The 17,635-nt window shown below is 44.5% G+C and overlaps 2 protein-coding genes across 2 annotated transcripts; one reads left to right on the top strand and one right to left on the bottom strand.

Annotated features, from left to right (window-relative positions):
- Positions 1-580: 580 nt before the first annotated feature.
- On the bottom strand, positions 581-1,904 carry LOC117898283 (histone H1-II-like). Its single transcript, XM_034807537.1, has 2 exons — positions 1,158-1,904; positions 581-1,093 (listed from the first exon to the last, which is right to left on the bottom strand). The coding sequence occupies exons 1-2, from the start codon at positions 1,815-1,817 to the stop codon at positions 698-700; spliced, it is 1,056 nt and encodes a 351-aa protein (XP_034663428.1). The 5' UTR covers positions 1,818-1,904; the 3' UTR covers positions 581-697.
- A 4,303-nt stretch (positions 1,905-6,207) lies between these two features.
- Positions 6,208-6,768, top strand: LOC117897079 (male-specific protein scotti). Its single transcript, XM_034805715.1, has one exon. The coding sequence runs from the start codon at positions 6,336-6,338 to the stop codon at positions 6,717-6,719; it is 384 nt and encodes a 127-aa protein (XP_034661606.1). The 5' UTR covers positions 6,208-6,335; the 3' UTR covers positions 6,720-6,768.
- Positions 6,769-17,635: the final 10,867 nt, after the last annotated feature.

Raw genomic sequence — 17,635 nt, 5'->3', positions numbered from 1 at the left:
AAAATGTCCCTATAAATTATAAATAACCAACTCATTTTATTTATTTTTATTATATATTTGCCTTTGCACCTCGAGATCATTGCGCACTTCAGTAGCTTTGCAGGCCACCAGCTGATTGAGTGCGTTCGGAGTACACAGAAGAAATGCACCGAAAATGTCCAACAAAATGCCAACGAAAATCAGGAGATAGTGTAAACAAAAACTAGATCAAACTAGATCAACCCCAAATCCCATGCACAAGCCAAAGCGAAATCGCAGCAGGTGAGAGCTTTCCAACAGTTAATGCAGAGCGTGAGAGCACGCCAGCTGCATTTGCTCTCTCCACATTTGAGTCTATCTCTCCATCTCTCTCTCTTCGCACTTCACACTTTAAGCGAGCTTCTGCTTACTGTAAGGTGGATGAAGCTGACTGCACTGTGTTCACACATAATTTTGCTCTCATGTAAAAATGTACAAACATACATACATACATACATACATACATGTGTACATACATACACGAATGTACATATGTAAACATTCATGGATGGTTAGAAGCGGCGCTGTGCCGAGGTTCACTTATTGGACAAAAATCTCTTAGCTTGAGCAAACATTTAATTCTAATTCACAAAACAATTAACTAAACTGGAAAATAAAACATAAATTAATTAAACTCGAAAATAAAACATAAATAAAAAGGAGAAAATTGGAGCCTCCGCTACTTGCGCTTTCGCGTGGCCTTGCCCTTTAACTGTGGTGTTGAGGTGGCCTGCGCCTCAGGCATATCAGATTCAGCCTCCACATCATCGCCGAACTCGTTCATATCCATGCCCTTGCCGGCCACCAGCTGCTTAACATCCTTGACTTTTATCTTGGACTTGACCATGGGTTGGGCCAGAGTTCCAATCGATTTTCGTGGTTTCTTTTGTTTTGTTCTGGCTTTGGAGTCGGTATTGGACTTGGTCTTGGCTGTTTCTGATGATGGGGAGGACGAGGCTTCTGCTGACGCATCCATCTTGGGTGTAATTGGGGCTGTCATATCGGCAGTGACGTGTGCAGCAGCCGCAACCTTGGGAGAGGGTTTCTCCTCCGTCAGTTTCTTCTTTTTACTGGGCTGCAAGTGGTTGAGTTGCAAGCTTAGATGCAATCATTGGCCCAAAATGATTGTTTCTACTCACTTGTTTAGCTGCCTTTTCCTTTGCCTTTTCGGCGGCCTTGGCTTCCTTGGCCTCCTGCTTGGCCTGCATTTTGGCCTCCTTTTTGCCCTCTTTCTTGGCCTCCTTCTTCAGCTCCTTTTCTTTAGCCTTTTCTTTGGCCTTTTCCTGCGCTTGATGGCTCTTCATTTGCTCCATGGATTTGCGCCGTTTCGGGGTGTTCTTGACGAGCTTAAACGAACGTTTGATCTGAACCACCTGCCCGTTGGTAACGCAAGCCTTCAGCGATCGCAGCACTTGCCGACCAAAGCGTCGCTCGTCAGTCACTTCATGGCCATTGCTCTTAATGTACTTGGCAATGGCCTGCACCGATGATCCGGTCTTGCTATCCAACACTTCGATGGCATTCAGGATCTTCGAGATGACACTGGTCTTGCGTGCTGCCGTGCTGGGTCTGGCATCGGGCGGTGGAGTGGGAAAGAGATGTGACTCTGGAGCCTCGGGATGACCCACATGGTCAAAAGTGAAGCCATTCGTAGGCTCATCTAGGGACTCTTCTGCATCTTGTTCTGACTCTTCGCCTTCCGGCTCTGATGAAGCGCTTTCGGAATCCATTTCGGGTGACATTTTCTTGGCAATTTCTTTGCGCGCTTTGCCGTTGCCCTTAACTTGTAACTTTTTCATAATCAATTAAAATTAAAAAAAATTGGAAAAATAAAACACAAAGTGAACGACACGACGACTGTACACTGAATAAATGCTTAGAAATGTTCAATACAAATGAGAGAGGCGCGACTTGGATCAAAGAAGAACACAGCAGACAGGCGATAGAGTGAGCTTTGATTACAGTTACAGCGTGGAGGTGAGAGCGAGAAAACAGAAGGCAGGTAGGAAATGTGCAGTGCCAGCTACAGCTGCCGTTTGGTGACTCTAATCTGCGTGCAGTAAATGAGCCAGATGAGAGAGTGAGAGAGAGACAAACAACAAATAATACTTAATGAAGAAACTAATGTAATTCTGAACTAAATGCATTCTACAGTTACATTTTGCTATCAAATATATTCAAACTTAAGTAATAACTCGAACACATTTGTCTCGTCAAAGGGAGTGCTCCACTCGCAGCAGGTGTACACCAAAACATAAGCACCACTTTCCCATATGTAGATACAAATTCAACCCAAAAAATCCACTAAAAATGTGTGGGCGACTGCGGGTGACATTTTCATGGGGCCGCAGAGCACCTCGAACTCCACCAATCAACGGCAAAAATAACAAAATGTCAAACAGAACGCATGCAACAATTTATTTAAATACCTCAACCTCATCAAATTTGAGTTAACACACCCCAAGCATCAGGCATTGGGCATTACGACAGCACAGACGATGCTGCTCATAGCCAGAACCAGAACAAGAACCAGAACCAGCAGCAGACCCAGACCCGACACAGACCAACGAAATAAAATGAAAATGAAAATTCAATTTTCCACCTAAACGCAGACACCGCATCAATTTTGAAAATGCTTTTGCCGAGCGGCAATGAAAACGATTTGTTGTGTTTGACGAAGAGTGGTGCCCTGGCCCCTGGGTCTCGTTGGGTGTGGGGGGGAAATGAAAGTGGAGCCCAGACAGCAGGGAGCAGCAGCAGCACTCAAAGCGGCAGCCAAGAAGTCAACTCTGTCGATGCTAAAGAGATGCAGGCGGTTGGAAGGAGACCCACCAGCAGGAGGAAGCACAAACAGAGGAGACTGCAAGAGGAGCCAACCGAAGGCAGGCATTATGAGTCGCCCTTCTATGCTCTTTCGAACTGGGTATTGACGGTTTCAGGGCAGAAAATGAAGCATTATTTAAGGGTATGTCAGGGCATCACATGTTTCGGCTGCCATTTGGTGCGCTGTCAACGACTAGCCCTCGCCCGTGGCTGCTACAAAGACAATTAAAATATCTTTTGTGGCAATTGCCATGGCGCCCACACCACTCTCAAAAGCAGCTGCATCTCTCTCTCTCTCTCTCTCACACTCTGCTGACACTCCACTGATAATCTCTGTGTGTTGATTTATGCAACAATTTTCCATATTTGATCGATCTCTTCAACTCTTTTCGAGGACTGACTGTATTAAAAACATTTAATTAGTTTTTATTGACCATTAAGATGCCAATCGTGATTGGAACAGTAGCTACGCACACACACCCACACGCCCACAACTTTCTACACAAAATGTAGATATGTATATCTACATTAATTTTTATTACATTTCCACACAGATATATTTTATGGCCCAGCGCCCAAGCAAACGAAATATTTATGATATTTACAACAAAAGAGCAAACGCACAACATTTTTCTTTCTGCTTCTTCTGGGACTAAAATTGATACAAAAACATACAAATTAATTAAAGTCAATAAAGTAAATTAAATGTGGCCCAGGGTCTTCTCTCCCTTTTAATGGGCAGAGTGTGTGTGGAAATGGAAATGGAGACGGGGATGGAGGTGCAGGCCCTGCTCTCAAAGTGGCATCATCCGCGACTCTGTTGAGTGATCATTGGGACTGGGACTGGGACCGGGACTGGGACCGGGGCGGCATGCACTTCGCTGCCAATTTAATGGCGTTTTTACAACTTGAAAGATTCGTGCCTGCCATGCCGTTTTGAGCGATGATGAGTTTTCGGGAGCAGCCCCGGCCCCGGTCCGGGTCCCCGCTAAATGCACACGAAATGCAGCGCAACGAATGTCATTAGAACATAAAAATGATATTAATTGCATGCGAGAGTGCCCCGGGACCAGAGGCATGCACCTCATGCTATAGAAACGTCAACGTTAAGATGATGGAATGGACATACGGAATGGCACAAGAAACGAGTGCTGGAATGGCATTGGTAGAGATTCTCTGGCGAAGATCGCTCTTCGCTCTTTGATGGGAGCCACTCCAGAGCGCCACAGCGCCACAGCGATCGCCCAGCACTGATAAATAATAAAAATTAAAAATAAATTAACACCTAGTAAAGATGCAGCGAGGGTAGAGGCTGCTTTCTGTCCTTACTTGGGACCTGGTTTCGGATGTTGTCGGCCCCGCAGACAGCTTAAAAATAGCGCAAAAGTAATTAAAAACGAAAATATAAAAGCCAAAACACACACACAGATAGAAGTATGCCCCTTGGTCGTTGCACATACCCATAAAAAAGATATATATGTGTGTACAAATATACATATATCGAATTTAACAAGCGCAACGTCGAAGCGAGGCACACAGATCAAAGGAGCCCTGAGGATGCGGCATGCAGCATGCTGCATGGAGACCGAAAGTGTTGCCGCTTGCCCGGCTGATAATGAGGATGCTAATGCAGTTGACATTTTATGTGGCCATAGAATGCGGCTGGGTCTGGGCCTGGGCACCGATAATTAAATGCAATTATAATTCCATTTAATTAGCTGGCAGCTGGAAACTGACTTGCCCCAGGCGACTGCTTAAATATTGATGGATTCATTAGCATAATATTTTGGTTTATTACGGGTTGGGGATTTATAGTTTATGGCTGCAGCTAATTGAAGCAGCTTAAAGGGCAGAGAGACTGTCAAATATCACTGAAATTTAGCTGTACCAATGGCAAATAGCAGAAAAAAGTTACCAACAAAATTGTATTAGAAACTCCGAGTAATTTCCATCGATTGCCTGACTGGCTGTCTTGCTTCGTAATCGTCAAACGCAGCTGTGCCGTGTCAATGCGATAAAGGATAACGAGAAGCTCCTTCCCTTGACCCAACATCTCTCTTTCTCGCTCTCTCTCTTCGAACACAATGTCCAGGCTGCAGATATTTCATTGAATCAATTTTCGCTGGACATGGCATAATAATTACTGTCTGCTCTCGGCACGCTCCCGCCCACACACAGCCAGACACAGGCAGACAGGCAGCCAGAATGGAGTGCCCCCACCCACACCCACACCCACACCCACACAAACAAGGTCGCTCGAAGCGACAGAGCATCAGGGACATGTTCGGTTGCTTCATTGATAACTGGCTGGCTGGCAAGCAAAGCCTTCCCAACCTGGCCTTGTTGCTTAACCAACTGTAACAAGCACAAGTGTGGCAGAACAGAGAAGGACATGCAGAAGGAGACAGCAACATAGAGAGAGAAAGAGAGTAAGAGAGAGAGCGAGAGCGAGCTTACGCAAACAGAATCCGAAGGATGCAGGCAATAAAACAAAAATTTCCTCGTATTAAAGCAAAATAATGAAGTGAAAATGGCAACAATGTGATTACACACAGTCACAGACCCCAAAAGCCATCATAAATTGTAACCAGAGACAGATTAAGAGAGAGTGAGAGAGCGCGCGAGCAACTGCGTTTGCGCTGCATGGCGTGTTGCCAGCAACATGTTGCTCGATGCTAACTTGTTGGATGCAGAGCAAACACCACCCCAAAAGCTGTTTTTTTTATGTAGCAAAAGTTTTCCGCTGCCAGGCACACAATTTCCGATTCGAAAAGTTATTAATTGAGCCAGCACCATAATGAACTCATTTACAGATCGTAATGTGCTGCCATTATGGGGCACGGGGCGCACACTCACCCAAACAGCTGCCGCACTTGATGGCAGGCAGGCAGTCGAGTTAAATTGCTTGTAATGACGATGGTGGCAGCAGCAGCAGCAGCAGCAGCACAAAGCGTGTGACAGAGAGGCAGTTTGGGGCCGGGTAAAACAGGGCTAAATGTGTCCAATCACTCGAGGGCGGGCGACCCGGCAGCACGAGCAAATGTCAGACAGCATTTCTCCATTTGTAGCCTGGACATTTGGGGACGACATAGAGAGAGGCAGAGACAAGGTTCGATATGGATATGATGACTGCCCCTCCCTACCCTGTGTTTCTGTGCATCTAATGGATACACATGAATGTATCTTTCCTATCGCTTATGAGCCAGGGAAACAAAAAAGTTTTATACAAAAACCAAATGGGATTTCCCCTCCGAGTTTTGACAAAGTTTCAGGCCATATCATGTTAGTCCTGGAAATGTACTTCAAAAACTATTGGGGGAGACTTCCCAACTTGTTCTCAGATTTACTTTGAAACTCGTAACGACAACATCTTTATAGAAAAAATACAAAAACACTAATATAATTCTCACATAATTTAGCAGAATTTTCAAAAAAAAACTGCCGTATTTTTTTTACTAAAAATATTTTTGGCTTTTGATAAACACAAATAAATAATGGAACGCTTCTATCAGCTGATACGCTTGCCGAGCCTTCATGTTGACTACAACAACAACGATATAAATCGGCAGCCAGAGCTGGACCAGCTGCTGGATGCCCCCCACGAGCCGCCCAGGAACATGGACCCCGTGCCCGACCCTGAGCCTGAGCCTGAGCCTGCTGCGCTCATGCCACGGAAGAAGCGCAGCCACATGACCATCTCCCAGCCATTCCGCATTCAAAGCGAAGTCAGCGATCTGCAGCGCAATGCGTGGCAGGCCATACAGGATGTGCCAGAGGAGCAGCGGCGCGATTGCTACGTCAATTATATGATGGAAAACTTGAACAGTCAGAACTATCCGAATGGTGTGGGTCTGCCACATCGCTGGGGTCAGTTTTGATGGCCAAGAAGCACAGAAGACGATGAGCTGAGAACACCTTTAACCCAAAATAAACCTAATAAAATAAAACCAAAATAAGGCCAAGCATTCAAGAGTTTCTTTAGGGGAAAACATTAACTAAAAACTGCATTAACATTTATGCGATGATTCTTCCATCACAAATCACAGTTTCAGGCTGCAAATTTGATTGCCCAAAGGGCTACGTGCTACCCAAAAATGCCTGAAATTGACAATTAATAAACTTCAAAATTGGAAGCCGCACACAAATATGCCCCTGCCACAGGCAGCAAGCACAAAAGGATTTATGGCGTGCCCAGTGCCCAGTAACAGAGAAACAATTGCAATCCAGTCGATTTACACACATATGGCAGAGCCATGGAACAAACCCAAACTGAACATTGACAATGACCAGGGTCCAGGGAACGGGCAGCAGGCAGCAGGCAGCAGAGACAAAAGACGAGCACAATTGGTCGGACAATTGGGCCAAAAGTGTAGCAAATAAATACAAAATGCAAAAGATAATTGCAATCAGAGCCACAAAATGTAGCCAAAAGGCTTATAAATTGTGGGCGTGTGCACGGCAAGGCTGCAAGAAGCCGCAGGGGCGGGCGGTAAGGTAAATTGCATTTAATTTCCTAAATGTACTTCATATGTGATACGCACACGCAAAAGATACAAACAAACATTTCAATGCAAATACACATGGCAGTCAGTTGCAGTTGCAAGCTGGAGTTGCAACAACAACACACACACACACACACATATTGTAGTTGCCACCCAGACCCTACAGCTGCTGGCTTCTGGCTATGAAACTTTTGATGCCCTCAACTCAAGGGACTAACCGATGGGGAGGTAATTTTGGGGAATAAAAATAAGACGAAGAAAGTCCTTCCCCAAGTTTCGTTTTAAAGCAGTTAAAACATAAATAAATTAACATTTCAGCTATGACATAATATTAAATGATAAATAAATTCATTTATACAATAATTTTTAGCAGTAAAATATTTATTTTATATTTATTTATTATTATTTATATTTATTTATTTCATGCCAAAGTCCAGCAATCTTTTTGCGGGCAGAGCATAATGAAGCGCCGGCAATTTACGGCCATTATTGCAACAGACAGGCAGGCCATATTATGTGGCATGCCCCCACACACACACGCATAGACACACTCTCTGCTTTGTGGTGTCACTGGCTGGGCAGGGGGGCAGGGCAGGGCAAGGGCTGATGAGGCTTTGCTTCGGCCATAACTTTTTGTGGCTGCTTTTGGGGCTAAGCTTTTTGCATTTGGCTCTTTTTTTTGGTACTGTGATTGCTGGCAAATGGCATTTGCCACACATGCAACAATGTTGTGGCCAGTGAGAGCGCGCGCTCGCCGCCTTCTAATTGAATTGAATTGATTTTAGCTGTTGCCCTTTGTCTGCGCCCAATTGTTGCAATTACATGGCTACAAACCGAACCAGCTAAAAGCATTTATGCATGCAACAAAAATATGTGCGGAGCCGGGGCAGCATTTAAAACGTAATTATGGCATGTTGCCCTGCAGACATGCCCGCCCCCAACCAGCTCCACCCTGCCACTCTGCCACACGCTGCAGCAAGGGTTGATTAATTTACCAAGTGCTTGCTGCACATGTCCCCCCTCGCATCGTGCAACAAACTGACAATCGAGTGGAATGAAGTTTTGTGTCCGTTGCGAATGTTTGACAGACGACTTCCCCCCCACAAATGGACTCTGCAATTTTTGGGGGTTGCTGCCGCCGGGCAATGAATGCACGAAATGTGATTGATGCTCATCCGCTATCGCCGCTCGCTCTCCATTGTTGCCTGATGTACTTTGATGTACAGCCCACACCCCCAGCCGCTCTCCCACCTGTGCTTTGGTTGAGTAATTGATTTTACCTCTGCTTGACCCCCAGTGGGACAGGGCACTGGGATTAAGAGACATTGGCAGTTAATAGCACAAAAATCGCACACATGCAATTTACTTATCAATTCAATTCAATGTCATGGCAATTTCTTGTAAGTTCCCCTTAATTATGCACTCGTAACTCAGTTCGCATTAATTATTGTCACTCGATTCACATGAAATCCCTCTCGAAAGCCCTGGCCAGGCCCCAAGCAAAGTAACTTCTTGGATTTTGCACACTCAGCAGCGACAAACAATTGCAGCAAAAAGCGACAGAGTGGAAAAACGCTCCAGCTACACACAACCACTGGGAATATTCTTTGGCAAAGAGAATTAAACACTTGAAGGAGAGGGTCTCAGTGTTTGTTAATTGGTTGAGAAATTGGTTTGTCCAGTAACAGTTTACAGCTGAAATCGGCTTATAAAATAATGTGCAATGAAATACCAAATAATTCCACGAAGTGCCAACATATTTTTACACAAATTCCTGAATAGAAAATCCACCAAATTGCATAGAAATTGTATTACAATAAAGCTAAAAAATGAGCAAGCAAATAAAATATTTTCGAAATGTTTTTTCACAAATTCCTCTCTTAGAAATATCACCAAAATGAATATAAATTGAATTACAAATAAATCTATAAAGATCTATAAATCTATTTATAAAATCTATAAGAAACATAAGCAAATAAAGCTTCCAATATCACTAAAAATATATTCCCTAGTTCACGCTACTCCTGCCAAATCCTGTAAAACAATCTCTATCGTAAATTCGTAAAAACTACGACATCTTTTTCAACAAATTCTTTTATGGAAAATCCACCAAAATGCATAGGAATTCCATTCAAAATAAATCTATAAATTTATTCCGCAAATAACTCTACCAAAATCATCATAAATACGTTAATTAGCGTTTCTAATACCCTGTAAAACACTCCCTAGTGTATTCTAAGCTTCACCATTGCATTGCATATTTATTCTTTGTTTAGTTTTTGTGTTGCTTTCGCATTTTGATTGTATTTATGGGGAAACGTGTGCAGAAAGTTTTCCACTTACAAACAATTCACAAGTAAAATACCTTGACTTTTGCTCATGGAGAATCGAGAATGGAGAATGGAGAATGAACGGATGGGTGGGTGGTGCCCAAAGTTGATGTCTGTGACTGCCAAGGCTCTTATGGCTCCCCCCATCCGCCCTAAAGCATATTGCGCACTCACACAGAAGCAACCCAGACCGACAGAGCGACCAACCGACCAACCGACCGACCTCATGTAGCAAATTGTTGGAGAATAAAGTAGGAACAGCAGAAAGCAGCAGCATAAACAGCAGGAACAGCAGGAACAACAGCAGCAGTGGCAGCAGTAGAGACAACATCCGCACAAGAACGACAACAAGCAGGCATTGGAGATACTCGTAGCAAATGGCAAACTAAGCACCAGTAAAAGATACTTTTCCCCTGTAAGTAGAAGCGTGGGTGGGCTTTGCATTGCCATGCCATGCCAGCACCGGGGACCTGTCTAAATACGAGCAAGCGATTTGTACTGCTAGTTGGCAGAGAGCAGAGCAGAGCAGCGAGCAGAGCAACAGGAGCCATGACAACATGCCCGACCCGCCACTACACCCTCCCCTCTGACTGGCTGTATGTAAAATGATAATATTCACCTGCAGTTCGTGTGGCAATAGAATGCACCAGCAGGCACCCAGTTGGACAACTGAAACAAACGACAAAACAAAAACAAAAACAAAGCAACAGCAAAGCAGAGAAGTGGATGGAATTCAGCTAATGAAATTACTTGGCTTGCCATTCTTTCAGTGTAATAACCTAATTTCATGGCAGTATATTATTCATTTCAGTGCACATAACCGACAGGAATTTGATGGAATTTCCTGTAACACAGAGAAAGGGAGAGAGAGAATAATACAGACGAGCTTCCCTTGCCCCACCCACACCCGACACACATAAGGGAAGAGGACAACAGGCGGACAGAGGGACAGACAGAGAGACAGACACATAAACAGGCTTATGAACCAGCTTGGCACTAAAGTCTATTGCTGGTCTGTGCTTGCGCTTGTGCCTCGACTCCCCCTGCTGCTCCTCCTTGAGCCCTACACCGCTCCACGCTACTTCACTATAGGCCCTCTGCCGTTGCTGGTGGTTAAACAAACAGACCAAGCGCCACCACAGACAATCAGAAAGGCATTCAGCCAAGAGAATGCCGAACACCAGCAGCAGCAGCAGCAGAGTAAAGCAAAGCAGAATAGGTTCATGAGCTGCACACAGTGGGAAGAGAGCATTACGACTGGGGGATACCTCGTGTGCGTAGAGGGTTCTATTTCAGCTATTTTAAAAACTTTTAACGATGAAATTCTGCTAATACTTTTAATAAATATTTAATTATTTAATTTAAGCAACATAAGAACGGGGTAGAGATGGTAAAGTAAGAATATAAAGAGCGAAGAACTAACAGCTCTCAAGTTCTCTCAAGCTCTCAACTGCCCATTGCCTGTTATGCTCACCTCCACTACGCAATAATGAGTAAGAAGAGAGAGAGAGCCACTGCAGGGGAGACAACTCATCTCCTCTCATCTATCTATCTATTCTTCTCCAACTACTTAGTGCATATAAATATTTGAGCAAATATTCCACAATTTAAATGTTCAAAGCCCGAGCGAATGTCAGACATCAGACATCAGACTGACACCAATAACTGGCAATAAAATATCAACGCAGACAAAGAAGTTTACGGCAAAGGCATTGAAAAGTGTTGCGTGGGCTGAGGCTGGATTTGCATATGTTGAGAAAAACAAAAGTTGAAATCCCGTAAATGTTTATGTCTCTATGCGAGAGTCAAGTATCTGCGAACAAGGGGGGGAATTCACTGAGAGATTCGACTGGCATTTTGTGATCTTAATTGATGGCAATTTGTGATTCGTACGCGCCAGAGAGACAGAGAGAAAGAGAGAGACGGAGAGTGGATTGGGGTGGCTTGGTATGGATGGGGGCCATTAACACATTTTAATCTGCCGTTGGGCGAATGGCTTTTGTGTGGTCGAGAAGCAGAGCAGCAGGAAGGCTCCACCTCCACCTCCTCCTCCTCCTCCAGCTGTGGCGCTCTTTCGCTCTTAATCATCAGCATAAGCAATAATGGGAAACAATTGCCATCTGTTGGATGCCTCCCAGGCAGGCTGCCTAGCCCGCTGCCTGCCTTTTACCCGGAATGTCTGTCGCCTTTTGGCTGCCACTGAAAATTGCAGAGCTGAGCTGGGGCTGAGGCTGAGGCTGAGGCACACACTTTTATTGCATTGCCATGTCAACAGTCAGAGGCAGTAGCAGGCAGCAGCAGCAGAAGTTGCACTTAAAATGCGAATCCGAATGCGAATTGTGACGCAAAATGAAGCTACTTGTGTGCCAGACACAGATGCAGATAGAGACACACACAGATACAGACACAGATACAGGCTACAGATTCAGAGCGAGATGGCAGCAGGGCAGGCAGGCTCCACTTTCTGTCTGTCTCGATGTCTGGCTGGTGGTGGTGGTGGTGCTGCTGCTGCAGCATGCCACATTCAATTAGTGCAACAACATATCCTGCCATCAGTTGATGTTGCCGTCGCTCGTGTTGCTCTCTTGCACGGCAGCAACACAGGCAACAGCAGCAGCAGCAGCAATCGAGGCAACACCAGAGGCGGAGGGTAAAACCAGAGTCAGTGCTACACTTAATTTTATTCATTTGACAGTTGCAGCACAGCTTCACATATACACGAACACACACACACGTACACACACGTACGGTAAAACTCCACAGCTAGCCATGTGGCACATTCGAATCGCTGCCACACGTACAGCAGCAATTAAGGTCATTCAGGCAGGCGCAACAGCAACAGCAGCAGCAGCAAGAAAAACAGAGGAAATACTTTTTAATTATGACATTTTATTGAGTGAACATTTATGCACAAATGACAAGACCTTTTATTCAGATCGCCAATGGAGAGAGACAGGGTTCGAGTGAGGAAAAACAAGAGAAAATATCCACCATAATAGAAGTTTAATTGGGAACAAGCATGAGGGTGATTAATGAGAGAAAAACTTTAAAATCAATGCCCCAAATGTATCATTGTGCTCGTATCTTTATGCAGAAATCGATGCATTTATAATATTTATATTTAGAGCAGTAATTAATACCCAATTATTCGTATTCCTCCTCTCAAATTGCATTTACTTCCTGTGTTCCCACATCATCTCAATCTTCAGCTTAGTCTCTCGCCCTATTTTAAGTTTTATTCCATTAAATTGAAATTCAAAATGCAGTTTCCCCCCTCTGAGTGTATCTCTATTTCAGTGCTAGTACTGTGTACTGTGTGTGTGGCCTGTCACATCCAATTAACTCTAATTGGAATTCGCATTGTGCCAGGAATCAGCTTTCAATTAAATTTACACGCTGCACACCCCACACCCCACACCCCACACTGCGGGCGAGGAATTTAATTTGGCAAATACATTTAGCCCCAGCGACTGAGGCATCGTGAATATTTCACACTTTTTAAATGTCGCAAAGCGCATAAAAATTCCATAAATACGCTAATGAAACACATGGCCAGGGCCAGGGCTGGGCAGGACAGGGCACACACCCCGACATTCAGACATCCGCAAAACAGAGGAAGGAGCAGGAGCAGGGGCCAGGGGGACAGGCTAACTCTTTGGAAGAGCAGCAGAGCACGGAAAAGGCCACCCAGGAGGCACAGATACATGTATGCTCGTACATGCAACAAGCGATGGCAACCACCCACCCCTCGTTGGCAATTTCATTTTACATATTTTCCCATTTATTTTGCTGTTTCTCTTTTTTTTTTGTGCTGCCAAATTCAGCAGAAACGAGAATATGAGCAAACAGAGACTGGAGGGAAATATATTTTGCTGCTGGGCGCTGGGCGCCTGTGACTCTGCCCAACTACAACACACACACACACACACACACTGCCAGTTACAACTGTATCTATGTGCATGCTTATATGTATCTCAATCTGCATCTGCAGCTAGCCTGCAAGTGCATCTGATCCATCTAGCTGAGGCTGGTTGGATTTTTCTATGCAATCATTTAACAAACACATCATGAACATTCAATGCAAGTCTGTGTTTACGTCGACTCCAGATGATATTGCTTTTTAATTGCGGACTCGAGCGGAAATTGCTTTCACAAACACACAGGGACACACACACACCACACACACACTCACACACATATGTAGATACAACTAGCAGAAGGAGTGCCCAATGACATTTTGCTTGGCTTGGCACACGAATGGGGGGACAGGCACGGGCGACGGCGGCTTCTGAAAACTGGCAGCGGAAGTGCGTTGATTGCATGACTCCTAGAACTGGGTACTGGGTGCTGGCAACTGGAGAGCTCCCAAACTCCTTTTTGCCATTTGCCTGACCTCAGAAACTTTGACCTTTTGGACCACCCCGCTGGACTAAAGCTGTATTTGTGCAATCTGTAAGGGGTAGAAAGTGGAAATTACAGGACACTCTCGGAACTCTAAGGAAGAGGATAAGTTGCTTGGCATTAAAAGTATTACAAAATCCTTTATTTCCAAGGCTACACAATGCCTCGGCAAAGGGTATGTACATTTTCGTTGCCCCATGCTGACCTTTCGTGCCTTGTTCTCAATTCTTTTTCTGTTTTGCTTTTAATTGCATCACATGCGCCATGCAATTTATAATTGGAATCAACTCCAGCAAGAGCCCAACCACCCTCTCTCACACACACACACACACAGCAATATACACCCCACACACACATACCCCACATATACACGTAGTTCGCGCTCTCATTTAATATGAAAGTCACAGAATGTGAGCTAATTGAAAACACTTGCAATATTTATGAGCAGCGCAACATGTTGCCAAAGCACTTGACTCCCAATGGCACAGAGAGAGAGAGAGAAAGAGAGCAGCAGCAGCACGCTTGGCAACATGCTGCCAGGCTAATAAAACAACAAAATGATTTTATTATAATGGATTTATAACGCCAGACAAGAGCAAACACGCTATTAGACAGAGAAGGATAAGCACAGCCAGAGAGAGAGATACACATCTCTACATACAAACCCTAACAAGAGTGGGCTGACAGAGACAGAGAGCAGGAGAGCCAGTGCGGAAGCGAGTCAGAAAGGGAGAGCAGCATAAAGAGAGCGAGTGAGTGAGTGCGAGAGAGAAGGGAGCTCTAAATGCACTTTTGAATTGAGACTCAAACGCGGGCAAGAAGTCCATTAAGCGCAATGTTGTTGTCATCATTTAATGCTTTTTGTTGCTTTTCTGTCGGGATGTCGAGAGGAGTTCGTTCTCCCCTCCCCGGCTCTTTCGTGTGTGTGTGTATGAGTGAGTGAATGAGAGCAATTTCAGCGCTGCGTGTGCGCATTTGCAGCTCCGTGTTGCTGCTGCTGCTGTTGATTCTGTTACCCTTGCAAATAGGGTATTATGATTTCGATCAGTTGTTTGATAAGCCAAGACGGGAAGGAAGTGAGTGGTGCATTGCTTAATGCTGCGCTTAGTAGCAATCAATCTGAAAGAGTATTCCACTGCCCTTGCAGCGTCGCGTCTTCATTGCCGCCTGCAGCATTAAATGGCCCCACTGTGCCGTGTCGCGGGCATCGCTTGGCTTAAGTGGAGATATTTATAATAAGTTTATTTACTTGCTTGCCAGTCCCCCCTCCCCACACAACCCATTCCAGTCAGATGTTGCCTGGGCCATCCTTTGCCACACGCGCAACATGTTGCTGGGGCATGCCTCGCTTGTGTGTTGCGGAGCTTGTTTGGCGCTTTGGGGCAATCACATTCACAGTTGTAAATTTTTGTTTTTGCGTTAACGACCGAACCGAACGGGCTGCCGCGGCCGGTTTCAATCGTAATCATCGTTTGTCGTTTGCCGTCGCCGTCGCCGTCATTTGTCGTCATCGTTAGAGCGCTTGTTCCGTTGTTCCGCCGCGTGTTTTTCGCTCGTCAAAGAGTGAGCCCATTGAGGTGGGTTAACCAGTGATGTGGGAACTTGTAATTGAACTATAAAATTAATTAAACCTTAGAGGTAATAAGCAACAAATTAAGCAACAATTTCTTCAATAAACATCAAAGTAAAATCAAAGTTGTGCCACCAAAATCGTATTTAAATCTGAAAATTTAGTCATTAAAATTTGCAGTCTCGCACTCCACTCGTATTTGAACTCCAAAGCAAATCCATTGAAGCTAAAAGTAAGGCCGTGTTTTTTGTGTGTTAGTGGACTGACTGGCTTCATCAGCATCATCATAATCAGGGGCATCATCAGCAGCAGCAAGAGCAGCAGCAGCAACAGCATTCATCAGCGGGCATCATCACCCCATGCAACGCACAATTTGTTTTGCATGCAGCCTCAAACCATGAGGAGAGATTCCCATCTTCTTATTGCTGTGTTTATTTTGAAGTGGGTCCCGGTCTCAGTCGCAGTTCCAGTGCCTCTTCGTATTCCTATTCAAGTGTATCTAAATTGCTTCATCTTTAACATCAGCATCGCAGCATCTTCTTGTTGATGTTATTTCTTGTTTCATATTTTCGTAGCTATTTTTAGTAGCCTCTCTCTTTCGCTCTGTGTCTGTCCCTGTCCTGCCTTGCTTCCTTCCTTCTTTTTGCATGCACCACTTGAACTGGGACTGCGAGTCCGCGTCCGCGTCCCTTGCTGCGAATCTTCAATTCAATTTTTGCCTGAAATGAGCAATCAGGCTGCCGCCGAAGAGGGTCATTGTTATTGCCCCATTGTTGTGCTTCCACTCTAATGATGGCTGGCGCGGGGGGAGGGGGTGCGAGCTTAAACTGTTGCTCGGGCAGCATGAAAAACTTTAACCGTTTAAGAGTTCATTGCCAGATCATTAGGAAGCTCAACGATTATGGTGCTGCTGCTCTCTCTCTCTCGGCAGTGCAACAGACTTATGGCCACGCATTAATCACTGGGCACAATTATACGTAGAAATCAATTGGCGATAGCCTAAAAATAAATCGCAAATCAAACAAAACGGGGCTGGGGGAGCATGAGTAATCGGTCTTATCAATAGCATAATATCGCCCATTAATAATCGCCTTCATTACAGCTAATTGAGCTGTCGCTCGCTCCCTACACACATTACTTATAAATAACAACAAAAAACACACACACACAAATTGCTGTGGGGGCTGACTAATCCTCCACCCCACCCCGCTGCCAGCAACAACAAATTGAATTACGAAATATGGAGGAAGGCACAGAGTGAATGGCTTTTGTGTGTGCAGTGACCCAGAGCGGGGTTCGTTCTCGGGAAATGAAATTATACACCAATTATTGCCGAAGAAAAGCTTCAAGCAAGCTCCCCACTCCCCTCCCCACTCCACGAAAAAACGTTTGAAAGAAATTCCAAAAAGAGAACTGCAAAAACAGCCAGAGAAAACACACAGAAAACCTGCGGGGTAAAGTTTTTGGTTTTTTTTTTGGCCACAAAATCTCAATAATTAATCAAATAATAAATCTCAGTGAACAATTAAGCAGCGAAAGACAAAGCCGGCGCAGCCAGGCTGAAAGGCTGTGGGGCTGGGGTTGGAGCTGGGGCACTGGCAATGGAAAGCCGTTGCTTCAGCATTAATTAGCGCTAAACGTTGTGGCAACAACAACGGCAGAAAAATAACTCTAAAAAGATCGAGAACAACTAGATTGCTACCCTATAATGGGGCAGGTGTAAGCTGATTGGAATTGCGTTGGTTTTTGGTGATGCAGAATTGAATTCTACGTTTTATGGAATTAACTTTTAAATGAAAAATTCTACAAAATATTTTAATTCGTTATTAAATTAGCATCAAAAAAATAAAATTTATCACAGAGTTTTAGGATTTTTTTTTTCTGTATTTTAACAGATTAAATGCGAAAATTCTGCTACATTTTTGTTGAATTAAGTTAACAAATCAGATTTAAATTTGTTGCGCTTAATCCTAATCGATTCAGCTTAACTC

Source organism: Drosophila subobscura, chromosome O (genome assembly GCF_008121235.1).
Source record: "Drosophila subobscura isolate 14011-0131.10 chromosome O, UCBerk_Dsub_1.0, whole genome shotgun sequence".
NCBI classification, from domain to species: Eukaryota; Metazoa; Arthropoda; class Insecta; order Diptera; family Drosophilidae; genus Drosophila; species Drosophila subobscura.
This window is presented reverse-complemented; position numbering and strand designations above follow the sequence as displayed.